The following is a 15,049-nucleotide window of genomic DNA, read 5'->3' as shown; positions in this document are numbered from 1 at the left end:
GCACCCACAAGAGGCTATTCATTCACAAAGGCACCTCAGGTGGTAAAATCTGCTACATGGTGAGTGTGGATCTAACAATTACAAATGTCCTGTTCTACTCATAAAAATATGTACGTGTGCACGTACGTCAAACTTGCAAGCGCAAATAGCTTTGTGAAAAGCGATTTATGTTATTGTCATACTTCTTTTTAAGCAATATATATTTTTAAACAATTTTCAAACTAAAGAACAGATATTGACGTTGGCACTTCCAGGCAATGCTGCATCAGTGACACACCCTGGAGGATGAGGCTCATTTGTCCTGTCCTATTTGAGCTGAAGAGGTTTTCCAGATTCCCAGTCTGGCAGCATGAATATTTAAAATTCAAAAAGTCTGCCTACGAAATAGCATCCATTAGAAAACCAAAGAAATAACCTATAATGAATACAAAAATGAATTTCAAATTATTTTTATGTTATTATTATAATTAAATATTTCCACTTACCATTGTCCAGAACCACCATAAGCGGTGCAAGGAGGTCACACATTCCTTGTACATAGCCCACTTCTAGATGCTCCCAGACATAGCTGAAAGAATTCAGAGAAAGGCCAAGAGCAGAAAGAGGTCAGTGGGCAGAAATAAACCCTCAGGCTGCTTCACCACTGCTGAGTAAGGTACCCCTTCCCTTACTAACACACTGCTTTCGGCTGCTAGAAGTGGTCGGTCTCTGTGACCATTTCCAATGGAAGTGTTTATACTTTTTTAATATAAAATAATAACAATCAGCAAGCATTGTTGTCATAACACCTACTGTGTGATCTCTCTCCACCGACTGAATACAACATAAACGTGTTAAGGGTCTTTAACATCTCTCTAAATAGGAGAAACTGTGAAGCTGGGATCTGGCAGGAGAAAGAAATGCATCATCCTTTAAGATTTTGGAGGAAACTCTAAGGCCCATATTTATACTTTTTTAGCGCCGCATTTGCGCCGCTTTTTGATGCAAAAGCAGCGCAAACCTACAAAATACAATTCTATTTTGTAAGTTTGCACCACTTTTGTGTCAAAAAATGACGCAAATGCGGCGTTAAAAAAGTATAAATATGGGCCTAAGTAGTTAACAGTCCGCTTACCACGTGGAGCCAGATGCAACATGTAAATTACTCACAAGTGTAAGTTACCTTTGTGAAGAGCCCAGAAAGTCTTCAGTTGAGCGCGGTGGCCAGGAGCCTCCGCACAGCAGTACATGCAATGCCAGTTCCAGCAGGACAAGTTTCAAATACAGAATACAACCAATCTGCCCATTATCTGAGCACTCAGGAGTTAACCACTGAATTTGCAATGATGCGCCCTACATGTAGACTACTATCCAGTCTGGCCTTTCAGTCCTAATTATAATTGGTTAGTTGATTATTCTGATTTAAAAGGTAATACTGAGTAAATAGGTTGGTACAGGGTCTCCTTCCCTTCACCTTAAACTTTATTCCATCTCCCTTTACCCATAACTCTTTATTGCTACCTGTACCCTCGTCAATTGTTTTTTAATCTCCTAATTTTATTTCGAAGATATTTTTGTATCCACAGGTAATTAACTCGAAACAATAACAGCACCGTTTGTAAACAGTTTAAAACTATTGCTGCTCACAGACTAGTTTATTCAATTATATGTGAACATAGACTTTTTTTTTAATCAAGCTAAACATATTTAAAGAAGACAGTTCTCAAATGAGAAAAAAATCAGATTACAGATGGTCTACCTCCATAGTTTACTGTAGTTCAAATGCAGACAGCAATCTGTTGTTTTCAAATGACACAAACATCGATTAGTATCAGGTGATATGGAAGATATTTTGAAAATGGCAACAACACAGAGGCCCATATTTATACTTTTTTTGTGCCGTATCTGCGTAATTTGTTTACGCCAAAGCGGCACAAACTTAAAACATATAAGTGCATTTTGTAAGTTTGCGCCGCTTTTGGGTGAAAAAATGGCGTGAATGCGGCGCACAAAATGTATAAATATGGGCCAGAATGTGGTAAGGAACAACGCTTTTTGAGTCTGACGAGACAGGCAACACCCTCAGCCTGGCGTTTACTGTATGTTTGCACCTGCACATGATGTTTCGCAGTTTCTCCAGGTTGCTCGCTGTGAAATACCAGTAGTTACGATCACATCTCTGGACATCTTTATCAATCCGGTGTAAATTTAAGGCAACTGTGTCCAATAGCTCTATCTGGAAGACAAAATATTGGTGAAGTGGAGCTGAAAGTTAAACTTGGTAAATGTACTAGCCAATCTAGAGAAACAAGGATTTTTAGCAACAAAGCACCCATAGCTTGTAATGAAATGAAAAAAGTTAAAAGCTTTCTGGAAATGTCTTGTTCTCCAGTAAGTGACAGTAAGCGACAGTTGTATACACAAAAGATTGTTTCATTTTAGTTGCCTTCCTGTTGAAAGAAAAGTAGGCGAGGGTGAAATGTTCATTACGCTAGCCAAATCTTGCATAATTTCCAGCATTTAGTATCATGCTTGCTATGTGAATTTCTCGAAAGTCTGTTTTGGTAAAAATTATTTTGGGGAGCACAAGTACCACACAAACGAAAAAAGCACGAGCAGCTGTTGGTCATAACACTTTCAGCTACTACGCCCTTGCATCCAAAATGGACGCAAAGATGTATTTCATGTTAAAATGTAGTGCTTAAAGTCGGATTTGAATTTTTTCCAGAATTTCTGAGGAACACCCCTAGTGAAGAGAAAAAAATGTGATTTCAAAATGGCAAGTCCAGATCATAGCCTGTGGGTCCTAGAATGCAGGTTGTGTAGGAGCACTGACCCAAGTGAGTCATACTTCCTTTGCTGTTCGCATCCTTTGTCCCTCCTGAGTCCGTTTCAGTGCTTAATTTGTGCTTGTTGTTTCCGGTGCTGAGCACCGGCACTTATTTGTGAGGGCTGACGCTTATTATTCTGCCTCAAGCATTTGCTGCGAGCAAAAGACACATATGGGAAAGACGGAAGAAGGAAAAACTAAAAAGCGTCATAAATGGAGAAAGTAGAAAGTTGCGGGATGAGCTGAAGGGGCAGGTGTGGCCGTTAATGGATTGAAGAGGCCCGAGATGGCTTCAGGATTCCTCTGCCTCAGTATTCAGTGCTGGCAGATTTAATTACTGCAGTCTCGTGTTCAAGAGAAGGGCTTTGAGCCCCGGCACCTCTTTATTTACAAATTAAACACTGATCCGTTTACAACATATTTTGGGCCATTTGTACGAACACATTTTCCCATAGACACAGAATGGATAAAATCCTTTGATATATCTGGCACTTTGTTCCTTTTGGCATTAGTAACTCTAGAAGGGCAGTTTGTGAATAGCAATGGGCTTACTCTTTGGTGGATTGGTGCATGCCCCTCTTTAAATTCCTCCCTAACTCTCTCTTAACCCCGCCTTACTCCCCTTTTAGTACTTCCTATTTAGCAGTAAGCATTTCCCATATTTTAGTCACTTTTCTTTGTCTCTCCCTTATTTACTACTAAAATGTATACTTACGTGTGCAGAGATCTCGGCAGTTGGGGCGGTGATCTCTGCATAGAAAAGATATGACAGGCGGAGACCTCCGTCTGTGGGAATATGAATAGCATTTCACAGTGTGTTTGTAGTACTATTGGAGTACTTCTAAACGTACCACAAAATGCAGTTTGTGAGTAGGCCCCAATGAGTTTCTGCAGATACACAAGAAAGGGCACAGTGTAGGGGAAACGTGGACCCATTTCTCCAAAATGCATCAATAATGTTAACATTTAGTTGAGGCAACTTTTCTTCAAACTTGGCCCTTGCAGAAAAAAATCACCCATCATGTGTAGACACCTAAGAGCTGTAGCCGTTCGCACACAAGTGACCGGTAAGTGTGGGTAGGAGGTGGTGATATTTGGACCGCAGATGCTGCTTCCTTCGCCGATGCTGTGGGGCGCTCTTGAGCAGTTTGTCCAAGGAGCCTGCCTGAAACAACTTTTCTTAGGAGTGGTGAGGAGTTTGGAGGTGAAAATGAGGAAAGAGCGGTCTAGTAGCAGTGACGGGGCACTTGTGTGCAGAGTGCTGCCCTGCCTATCATGTCAAACTTCCCATAGTAACAGCTCAACTATCCCAGCCTGAATAAGGCTCTGGAGGAGGCGAGCAGCTCCTGTGGTCCAGCGCGTAAGGAAATGATGAGAACCAATCACGAACAGTGCCTGCAAGGGGGAGAGGCTGAAGTTAAAGTCCAGTTAAAATCTATGGTACATTAGAGGACTGCATAATCACTGTATGTGGTTCAAAACATCTTTCCCATTGGCTATATGCGGACAACAGAATGTGGGATCAGGGGCTCTGTTGCCAGACTGGGCTTCTTCTTCTACAAATAGATGTTTCTGTTCTCATTTATGCAAGCTGTCGGGTTGGATACTTTTGAGCTTCTATTTACCCTGTATGCGTGCATTCTTTCATTGGAACGGATGATTGCCTCTTCCTGCCGGTCCGTGACATCACCCTCAGAATGCACATGTGCTGTAGTGTCCTCTGTACCTTCCTCAGCGCTTCAGGGCTGTAAATCATAAATAGCCACACAACTGCTGGGGTCGGTTTTGCAGCAGTGCTGCAATATCGTCCCCCAGTCACAAAAGCAGTAAGCAGGTGTTCCCAGCCTCCTGGGGCCAGGCAATGCTCTCCCCAAATCCCCTCTTCCCCAGGGGCTGGTCTGAGAAAATTGCCAGGGCTGCTTTGGGTTCCCAGTCCGGCCCTGTTTGGCTCCTTGCTTGACACTACTGGCCTGTCCCAGAGTGATTTAACGAATGCACACAAATTGAGGCTGAAATCATCCTTGCAGCCCTCCCCTTTAGCTTTTATTAGAGGCTATAAGCCAAGTCCTTTTGGAAAGAGCATCTGAATCTGGAGACAGCCTGGATGCTTCCCCGGCCCTTCAGTGACCGACAGCACTCTGAGCCACGCAGCATCTCATCCTGTCCCCACCTGCGAGAGCAGAGGTAGAGATTGCCCACTCAGCCTGGCTCAGGTTGTGGGAAGACGGTCTTTTGCCTGTCCTCTTGCCATAAGGTTGAGGCATCTTGCCAGTGACTGCCATGGTCCTCAGGCGAAGGATGTGGAGCTCAGCATAGCCCAGCCAAGCACTGAGCTCAAGTGACAGAGGGGCATATTTATACTTTTTCACGCACAACTGCGCCAACGCAGTTGTGCGTCAAAAAGTTCACCGCCGGCTAACGCCATTCCAATGCGCCATGCGGGCGCCTTATTTATGGAATGACGTTAGCTGGCGCTGCGGATTGGTCTGAGTAAAAAAAAATGACACACACCAGGCAGCGCCGGCCTATGAGAAAATGGGGGTTGTGCGTCAAAAAACTGGTGCAAGTCAGGTCTGAGGCAAAAATCAGGCCTCAAACCGGACTTGCGCTATTTTGTTTTACGCACAATCCCCATTGACATGACTCCTGTCTTACCAAAGACAGGAGTCATGCCCCCTTGCCCAATGGCCATGCCCAGGGGACATATGTCCCCTGGCCATGGTCACTGGGCATAGTGGCATGTAGGGGGGCCCAAATCAGGCCCCCCTATTCCACTTAAAAAAAACGTTAAAAAATACATACCTGAACTTTCCTTTAGTTCCCTGGGATGGGTCCCCCCATCCATGGGTGTGCTCCAGGGGTGGACGAGGGTGGCAGGGAGTGTCCCTGGGGGCAGGGGAGGGCATCTCTGGACTCCTTCCGAGCCCACAGACCTCTTAACGCCTACCCTGACCCAGGCGTTAAAAAACAGCGCACATCAGGCTGTGCGCCGTTTTTTAAGGCCCACCCCCTCCTGTGCATCAAAATGACGCTGGGGTATAAATAAGGCGCACAGGCCTTAAAGTCATATTTTTGGAAGGGAACGCCTACCTTGCATATCATTAACGCAAAGCAGTTTCCCACTTCCAGAAAATGACGCACATGGTGGAATTTTGACGTCCGTGGGGTCGGGCGTCAAAGTTTAAATATGGAGCAGGGTTTGCGCCGAATGTGCGTCAAAATTGTTGACGCACGTTCGGTGCAAACAGAGTATAAATATGCCACAGAATGTCCTTCAATGAACAGCCAAAGACAATAAGCCAATCCAGACAGCCGTCCGCTTGGAGAGAGACCAAGATTAAAGGAGTCTGCCTCGCTTGACGCATGTAAAGGCCTCACCACCATTGTCCTACTTTGTAACGCGGCTGCCCACCTAGCCAGGCTGCAGGCCCTGCCTCAGACAGTATCCTTTGTAATGCTTTGTCTGCCATTTTGCTAGCCCTTCTCACTTTAGGCCTAACTCCTCAGCCCCACCAGGACAAATCCAACAGAGCCACCTTTTCAACAGTTGGTAATAAGAAAGAGGTAGAAGTCTCCTCTGGTTCTGGTTTAAAACACACTCACAGGATGTGTCAGGATGGACATTACATAACTGTGGACCAATTGCTGACATCCTGTAAATGTATAAAACAGAGCCTGCAACTATATGGGAATAGCTTATCCAGTCACGATTCCTTTACTAACATGCTGGGATTTGTAGTCTTGTTTAAGCTTTTATAAATCCTGGACTACAACTCCCAGAAGGCAAAGAATGTTCCTAGACCACAAGAGCTACTCACACAAGGGACTAGGAAATGTGGGAGCTCTATAAACAAAGATGCACCAGCCAAAAGTCCATGCATGTAGAAATGTGTTTTGAAAGGAAATACAAGTAAGGAGAGACTTGAGAGCTTTAGCTATTATGTGGGGTTTGAGTGAGATGAAACCTTCCACACCCTTCAAAAAAATGCATCATCTCCGTTGATTTCAATGAGCTCATCCTCCATTCCACCCTCCTTTGGGGTCCGATTAACTATTCCTGAAATTATATAAGGAAGCAGACACAACCACCCTACAAAAATGATAATGATGAAGATCATACTGAAAATATTATACATGTACCAGGTCTTGGTCCTTTCCCAATCCAAAACCATGAACAAAGAGCTGGAATTTTAATTTGCAGAACTGCCAATGTATCAGGGAGTCTGTGTTTTTAAGAAAATATATTTTTAATAAGCTATTGAAATCCACCATACATTTTCACCAGAACCACCAGCATGTCTGCATCTCACTTGGATCCATTATGCAGGGCTCTGAAATGTCCCAGGTCCATGCATGATTATCTAATCTTTCAAATGTGTTTCTTTGATTTTTCCCTGCCTGACTATATAATAGGATAAACATGAATACAAGTCAAGAATGCAAAGGGAAAAAAAACACAGAACAAGTATGTTTCTGGTGCATGGAGCATGGCATAAAGGGACTGATTACAACTTTGGCTGAGGGGGTTAATCCATCCCAAATGTGACAGATATCCCGCCCACCGTATTTAGAGTTCCATAGGATATAATGGACTCGTAATACGGCGGGCGGTATATCTGTCACATTTGGGACGGATTAACCCCCTCCGCCAAAGTTGTAATCAGGCTCAAAATGTTTAATGAGTTTGAGGGCTGCTTGAGGAAAATGTGCTACGGGTATTACCATTTTTGTTTTTGCTGCTATCAGTAAGGAATCATAGACTGGATAAAACAGCACAATCCTTTCATATTTATACATCAAAGTTTGAATACTGGGGCATGCCTCTCAACTCCCTCTGGATTGGAGGGAGTCACTACCCTTAGACTCATCTTCAGCTTCTCAGACCTGACCTTGCCATTGCCTGAGTCAAAAGGATGCTTATTAATCTAGCCAACACCTAGTGCAGAAAAACACAGTCTCACCCTATTCCTGGCCAGCTAGTGGCAAATTCTAATCATGGCACTCTTGCCAGTACCTGCCTGCAGTTAAATTTATCAGTGAATTTTGAAATTGTGTGAGAAAACACAATGCTCCACTACCTTTATTGTGATGAATTTGGGAAGATAGGTGCAGAATTGCCAAATGTGCCACCCCTTTGTTTAAATATCGAGGGGCGCAAGATATTCTTCGTTCACTTGTACGAGTAGGTGCCCAGGCATTTCTCTTCTGCTTCAGGGCAGCCTTGACCTCGCCTTGCCCTACTGACTCAAGTGGGTGTCTCTCTTACTGTTTTTCCTGCTAGCTACTCGTTTTGACACGACTCAGTAACTATTCTTTGTTTGTGCCATCTGTTCTATCTGCCCTTGTCACTATGTAACTGCTCCTTTTTCCATCCTTTGTTCCTCTCAACCTCTTTTTGCAGTGTTAGTTTTTCTTACAGCTCCATTTTGCATCTTTGTCACTTCTGTCAGATTTTGCTGCTCCTGCTGGACTTTCTCACGCTCGCCACTGGACATTTCCACTCTTGCTGATTCCTGCCACCCCGTGCTCCTCCCACTCTCCCAGTCCCTACTTAATGGAGGCCGCAGCATGCCTAAGACTCGCCAAAGGCAAGCCCATATATGCCTCTCCACGCGTGGACAGCATCCAGCACCAGGAACCCTGGTCCAAACATCTCCTGCAGCTGCACCGCCAATGAACTCCACCTGCTCAACCACGAACGCTGCCACAAGCATTGCTGACAAGCAGCACCTCAGTCCACGATGCACCCCTTTGCCTGCTCTCATTGTCACTTCACATGCCTCCACATTCCTGCTCCCACTGCCCACACACATAGAGCACCCCTCACCAAGACAGAACTCAAAACCCACACTCATACAGGACCACACACCCATTCTGCACACTTAGACCCAGATTTATACTCTGCACTGAATTATCGTCATTTTTTTACGCTAACTCAGCCCAAACCTAACTCCATATTTATATTTTGACACTAGATTAGTCTAACGTCAAAATATTGGCGTTAAAGTCATTTTTTGCTAGCGGGAAACTACCTTGCATCAATGAGATGCAAGGTAGACAATCCCGGGCAAAAAATTACTCTAAGGCCCTAGTGCCTTATTTATCCTCCCGTGCAAAAATGGTGCACAGGAGGGAGGCCGGCCTAAATAATGGTGCTAAACTTGCTTAGCGCCATTATTTAAAGCCTGGGTCAGGGAGGGCGTTAGGGGACCTGTGAGCCTATTTCATTGGTGGAACACAATGGAAAAAGCCCACAGTTGCCCTCCCCAGGGACACTCCCACCCACACCAGAGGAACAGCGGAGGATGGGGGTCCCCATCCCAGGTAAGTAGAGGTAAATATTTGGTTTAATTTTAAAAAGTGCCATTGGGGGCCCTCAAATGGACCCCCCTACATGGCACTGGGTGCAATGGCCATGTCCAGGGGATCCTTGTACCCTGTGCTGGCCATTGGGGTGGTGGGCATAACTCCTGTTTTTTCTAAGACAGGAGTCATGTGGTATGGTAGGTTTTGCATTGAGAAATGATGCTAGGCTGTCTAGAGTCATTTTGTTTTACTGTAACCAGCCTGATGTAATTTTTCTGTGCAAAACCGCCTTTCCTCATACCGCCACCCCCACCCGGCTAACGTCATTTTCCTTGGTGTTAGCCCACCCTTAGCGCAGGCTTGCACCATTCCTTCAATATGGTGCCTGGCTGGCACTCTGGAATGACGCAAGCCGGCACTATACTTTTTGATGCAAAACTGCGTTAGTGCAGATTTGCGGCAAAATGTATAAATTTGGCCCTTAATCCCTTGCATACTCCTCAACACACGCTTACTCAGCAAGCACTTCACTGAGATTTGGGACCTCATTGGCTCCAATACACTGGATCTCCTCTTCCTCATGGAAACCTTGCTGAGCCCCACATCGATGCTGGTCATCGCCGCAGCCATCTCTATTGGATACAAAATACTGCACCAGGACCAACCCCATAAGCCAGGAGGAGAACTCACCATCATCCACAAAGATGCCATCAAACGTACCTCTTACACTGACCCAGAAGCCACTTTAATGGAACTGATGCACTTCAAGCTTAAGACAGACAGTAAAATCACTATCAAAGGCACCCTCGCTTACCGGCCCCCAGGATCTTACACCCACTTCAGAAACCTCCTCATGGGCACCAAATACGTCATACTCCTAGACTATTTGAACTATCATACTGGAACTTTATAAAAGACGCAATAGTCTTACAAGCACAACATTCAGACCCCACATTACAGTGAAATACATTGGTTGGTGTACATTTTCAATCCCTTTAAACTTGCTTCTAGATCTCTCTGGTGCTAAAGTTGTGACCTCAATGTCCGGACAATGGAATTCTCCAATCCTCAGCAATTGTGGTGATGAAAAGGGGAAATCACATAGGTAAGGATTGTCAAGTTAGGCAACTTAAAAAAAGACCACCACTAAAAGACATTTTGCAAAGACACCTATGTTCTGATTGTATGCTAATTGGTGGCACTTTGATTTGATAATGTTTGCAATTTACTAGAAACCTTAGCTATGTTCAATGTGCCAGATGTACCAGGATAAGGAGTGCACATCCCCACAATTTAGTATATACTTCTTCCTGCAACTGTAGAACAACTTCCAAGAGTGGCATTTTGAAATTAATTCTTTTGACATACTCGTTAAGTAGGCGTATATCCAAGCCTGTTGTTAATGTACCATTTTGACCTTTTTGTTTACTAATAAGTTTAATGAGTATGACCTTATCCCCCTTTCTGTAGCGCTTCTTTCTTGATTGCCGTGTATTCCAATAGAGCAGCACCTGCTTCCAAGCTCAATGGTAGATAGTTCTTGTTTGTTTTGTCCCTGTGTCATGGATGATGTAATGCTAATTTTCTTGAGCTTGATGCAGTACATTTCCTCTATGGTGGACAGTGCCCACTGATTGAAGAGTATTTTATCTCAGGCAATACTTACACTAGATGTCGTTGACAAGTGATGTGTGATTGAGGGGTTATGAACAGAATAAATCGTATAAAACAAAGACGTTTGATAAAAAAATAACAAGACAGCAGTACTCAAAACATAAAGGGCCATATTTATACTTTTTGACGCACAACTGCGCCAACGCAGTTGTGCGTCAAAAATTTTAACGCCGGCTAACGCCATTCCAAAGTGCCATGCGGGCGCCTTATTTATTGTATGACGTTAGCCGGCGCAGCTGACTGGTGTGCGTCAAAAAAAATGACCCACACCAGGCAGCGCCAGCGTAGGGGACAATGGAGCTTGGGCGTAAAAAAATGGGGCAAGTCAGGTCTGAGGCAAAATATTGGCCTCAACCCGATTTGCGCCATTTTTTTTTACTCCCAACCCCCATTGAAATTACTCCTGTCTTAGCACAGACAGGAGTCATGCCCCCTTGCCCAATGGCCATGCCCAGGGGACTTATGTCCCCTGGGCATGGTCATTGGGCATAGTGGCATGTAGGGGGGCACAAATCAGGCCCCCCTATGCCACAAAAAAAAAAGAAAAATACTTACCTGAACTTACCTTAAGTTCCCTGGGATGGGTCCCTCCATCCTTGGGCGTCCTCCTGGGGTGGGCAAGGGTGGCAGGGGGTGTCCCTGGGGGCATGGGAGGGCACCTCTGGGCTCCTTCCGAGCCTACAGGTCCCTTAATGCCTGCCCTGACCAGGTGTTAAAAAATGACGCAAAAACGGCTGGACGTCATTTTTTCAGGCCCGCCCACTCCCGTGCGTCATTTTTGCACAGGAGTTTAAATAAGGCGCACATGCCTTAGAGTCATTTTTTAGAAGGGAACGCTTACCTTGCATATAATTAACGCAAGGTAGGTGTCCACGCTAAAAAATGACGCAAACTCCAAGATCTTTGGCGCTAGACGGGTCTAACGCCAAAGTATAAATATGGAGTTAGCTTTGCGTTGGATTTGCGTAAAAAAAAACGACGCAAATCCGGCGCAAACAGAGTATAAATATGCCCCAAAATGTCAAAGGGTAGGGATTAAGATGACCACGTTCTAGGACAAGAACAAGACAAGATCTTATCGTAGATAATCAACGAGCCTGAAGAGAAGGCATAGCAGTTGTGTATTGAAGGAAGAGTTATTGGGGTGTAATTTGGAACAAAGTTGTTGCCGGGGGATGTAGCACATGGGTATCACATTAAAAGAGAAAAGTAATATACTGTGAGAAAAAACCCTCTTGGCTTTTTATTTAAATTCAAATTTTGGTCTATTTTGAGGAGACCTAGTTGGGTGAGGTAAAACAAAACCACTTTTTTACTTAGACTTTTTGAGGAGAGGGAGGCAGTGGAAAAAAGGGCTATTATGATTTTTCAAAGAGCAATTTTTTGCCACCTTGGTGCTTCGCCATAGGGTCTCTGGAAAAACTATAAACCAACAGCCTGGCTGAAAACTCTGTAATAGCAGAGGATCTGTGATCTTTCTACTTTGGGGTAGATACAGTCCCTGACTCTTGTACTGTTTGTACGCCCTACTCCTCAGGACCCTACAAGACCATGTTTTACGTTCTATATTTTCATCAAAGAAAAGAAAATGTAGATTTACATCTGAAGCTTTTGGGATTTTTCACAATGTTGAAGTAACCCATGTACTTTTAGCCTTTAAACACTTTGTTAATCATGTTTATCTTTATGGAGGGAACTTAATTGATTGCACTGGTATTTCAGCTTCTGTTGACGTTTCTTATACACTACATACACTAAAATAAATTAAATTCCTTCCCTACATAACCTGCCTTACCAAACCTACCATTTCTATCTACCTACTTACCATAAGTACCAACCTGGTCTAATCAAGATAATCATGTGTTAAAATATGTTATGTTTTCCATGACCAGCTGTACTTGGACCATTTTCCTATGACTAGTCCTAGTTGATATCGGAATTCAAATATGTATTTCTTCTTCAAGATGCTCTGCAATGCTTTCGTGCATTTTTCTGGTCTGTAGTGCTGAGTTCTTCTCCCATTGTACAGTCCTAATACACAGCACTTAAAAACAGCTCTGAACCTGATGACCAAAAAAAAGTAATCCTGATAGGGTCTGCCTCCCTGTCATCTGGGCTTCAGGTGACATGATCACAAGTCACTGAATGTATGTCGGAAACAAAACTTCAAAAATACTAATAGTAATATTTCGAGCCATGTATCAGATGGCAAGAGAATTAACAGCATGTGATGTGCAACACATTCTGAAAACAGAATACTACAATAGTAAATGTTAAGAGTTAATAAACATGATAATTCAGTTGCATGTTTTGCACAATTATTCTTCAAATGTCTATACTACATGAGCAGGGTTTTCTTGTTCTTGTACTTCCCCTCAGCATTCCCCAATTCAATGCAAAGGGTCATAAAGATACTAGACAAAACTATGGCCTACTACCAGCACACACAAAGCAAACACAGGAAAACGCTTCAGGTTGTAAAACATTTTAGGGAATACATTAGCATAGTGTCTGTCCACAGCAAACTCATGCTGCACATACCTGGAGGGTTTAACAAGAAATTACAAAGTTGCTCTCCTCACAGCATTGCCTTATGATGAAGGATACATGTTGCATAGGTAAATGGCAGCCCTTTAGTTTCCAAATAAAAAAAAAGGGTCTGCAAATTAGGAAATGAAAATTACCTTATTGATGCACAAAGGGGCATATTTATAGTGCCCTAGCGCCACTTTGCGACACATTAACGTAATTGTTTTTTACGTTAATGTGGCCCAACAAAGCCGAACTCCCTGCGCCTTATTTAGAGAGTGGCGCAATGCATGCATTGCGCCACTCTGTAATCCTTTGCGCTACATTATGCCTGCGCCAGGCATAATGTATGCAAAGGGGGCGTTCCCTCATTGGGGGAGCCGGAAAAATGGCACAAGGAAATCTATGAGATTTCCTTACGCCATTTTTATGGAACTTTTAACGCCTGCTCAAGAGGAGGCGTTAAAAGGAGCCTTCCATTCTTTAGAATGGGGCCTATGTACTCAATAGAATCATGAAAAATGATAATATTTCCCCCTACCCTGCGCCATGGTACCGTATTTTAAATACAGCGCACACATGCTGGCGGTAGGGGGGTGCTAAGGGGCGCAGGGAAATCCACTTTTCATAAATCTGCCCCAAAGTTACTACATTTTAGTAATTCATAGAATCGTCCAAATAAATTAATTAGTCATATCCCTGTACTGTTTTGGTGCATGCTTGATAAAATTTATGAACTGTGATGAGAATATATAATTTTAATAAATCTTCTGAAAAAACAATAACGTACCGTGTAAGATGTAGGACACATGGACGAGATGTCCTCTCCAGTTGCTAGATACTCTAACTGGGAGCACAGCTGGTCCTCCGTCAGTGAATCCTGAGGCTCTGCACGACGCAGAGGTTTGCGCGGGTGGCCCGCTGACATCTCTGTCCGTTCAGACTCTGTGCTTGATTCTTCCTCTGCACCATCTTCGAAGCAGATACTTTGCCCATCATCAATACTGGAAAGAATACCTGAGGTCACAGAGTAGTTGCGAGAGGAAGGAAGACCAGAATCCGGCGAGTCAAATTCCACCGACTGTTGGTCAGCTCCTACGACAGCGACTGTTGCACCAGGGTTTCCTGTTGATGATGGGTCATTGTGACCTTTTACGTCTCTGTCGGGTACATCCATTTCATCTGAAGACATAAACACCTAAAAAAGTATTTTTAAAATAGGTTAGTATATATTGAAATCACATTGGGCCTGATTACAACTTTGGAGGAGGTGTTAATCCGTCCCAAAAGTGACGGTAAAGTGACGGATATACCACCAGCCGTATTACGAGTCCATAATATCCTATGGAACTCGTAATACGGCTGGTGGTATATCCGTCACTTTTGGGACAGATTAACACCTCCTCCAAAGTTGTAATCAGGCCCATTATCTGTAAAGCAGTGATAACGCTGCTATATAAGGTTCCTGCAAAAGTTCATTAAGAGCATCTCTGTTACATGTGCGAATGAGCTAACAAGTACTTCAGCTATTTCAAGATAACAAAATAAGGGGCTGATTTATACTCTTAGCACCGCTTATGAGTCATTTTTTGACGTAAAAAAGGTGCAAACTCACAAAATATAATTGAATTTTGTAAGTTTGCGCGCTTTTGCGTCAAAAAATGACGCAAATGTGGCGCTAAAAAAGTATAAATCAGGCCCTAAGATCATTACTATTGGCATTCAACCATG

The 15,049-nt window shown here is 43.7% G+C and overlaps 1 protein-coding gene across 2 annotated transcripts in view; it reads right to left on the bottom strand.

Moving 5' to 3' along the window:
• Window positions 1-15,049, bottom strand: part of SGSM2 (small G protein signaling modulator 2) — a 761,725-nt gene that overhangs the window by 22,924 nt on the left and 723,752 nt on the right. For both annotated transcript variants that reach the window (XM_069227030.1, XM_069227029.1), the window contains 3 exons: window positions 14,109-14,516; window positions 2,091-2,215; window positions 486-568 (listed from right to left, as the gene is read on the bottom strand). In XM_069227030.1, the coding sequence (XP_069083131.1) occupies window positions 486-568; window positions 2,091-2,215; window positions 14,109-14,516 (616 nt within the window). The remainder of the gene's footprint in view (window positions 1-485; window positions 569-2,090; window positions 2,216-14,108; window positions 14,517-15,049) is intronic.

The sequence above is a fragment of the Pleurodeles waltl genome, chromosome 3_2, assembly GCF_031143425.1.
Source record: "Pleurodeles waltl isolate 20211129_DDA chromosome 3_2, aPleWal1.hap1.20221129, whole genome shotgun sequence".
Lineage (NCBI taxonomy): Eukaryota > Metazoa > Chordata > Amphibia > Caudata > Salamandridae > Pleurodeles > Pleurodeles waltl.
Note: the sequence above shows the minus strand (reverse complement) of the source record. Positions and strands in the feature narration are given on the sequence as shown.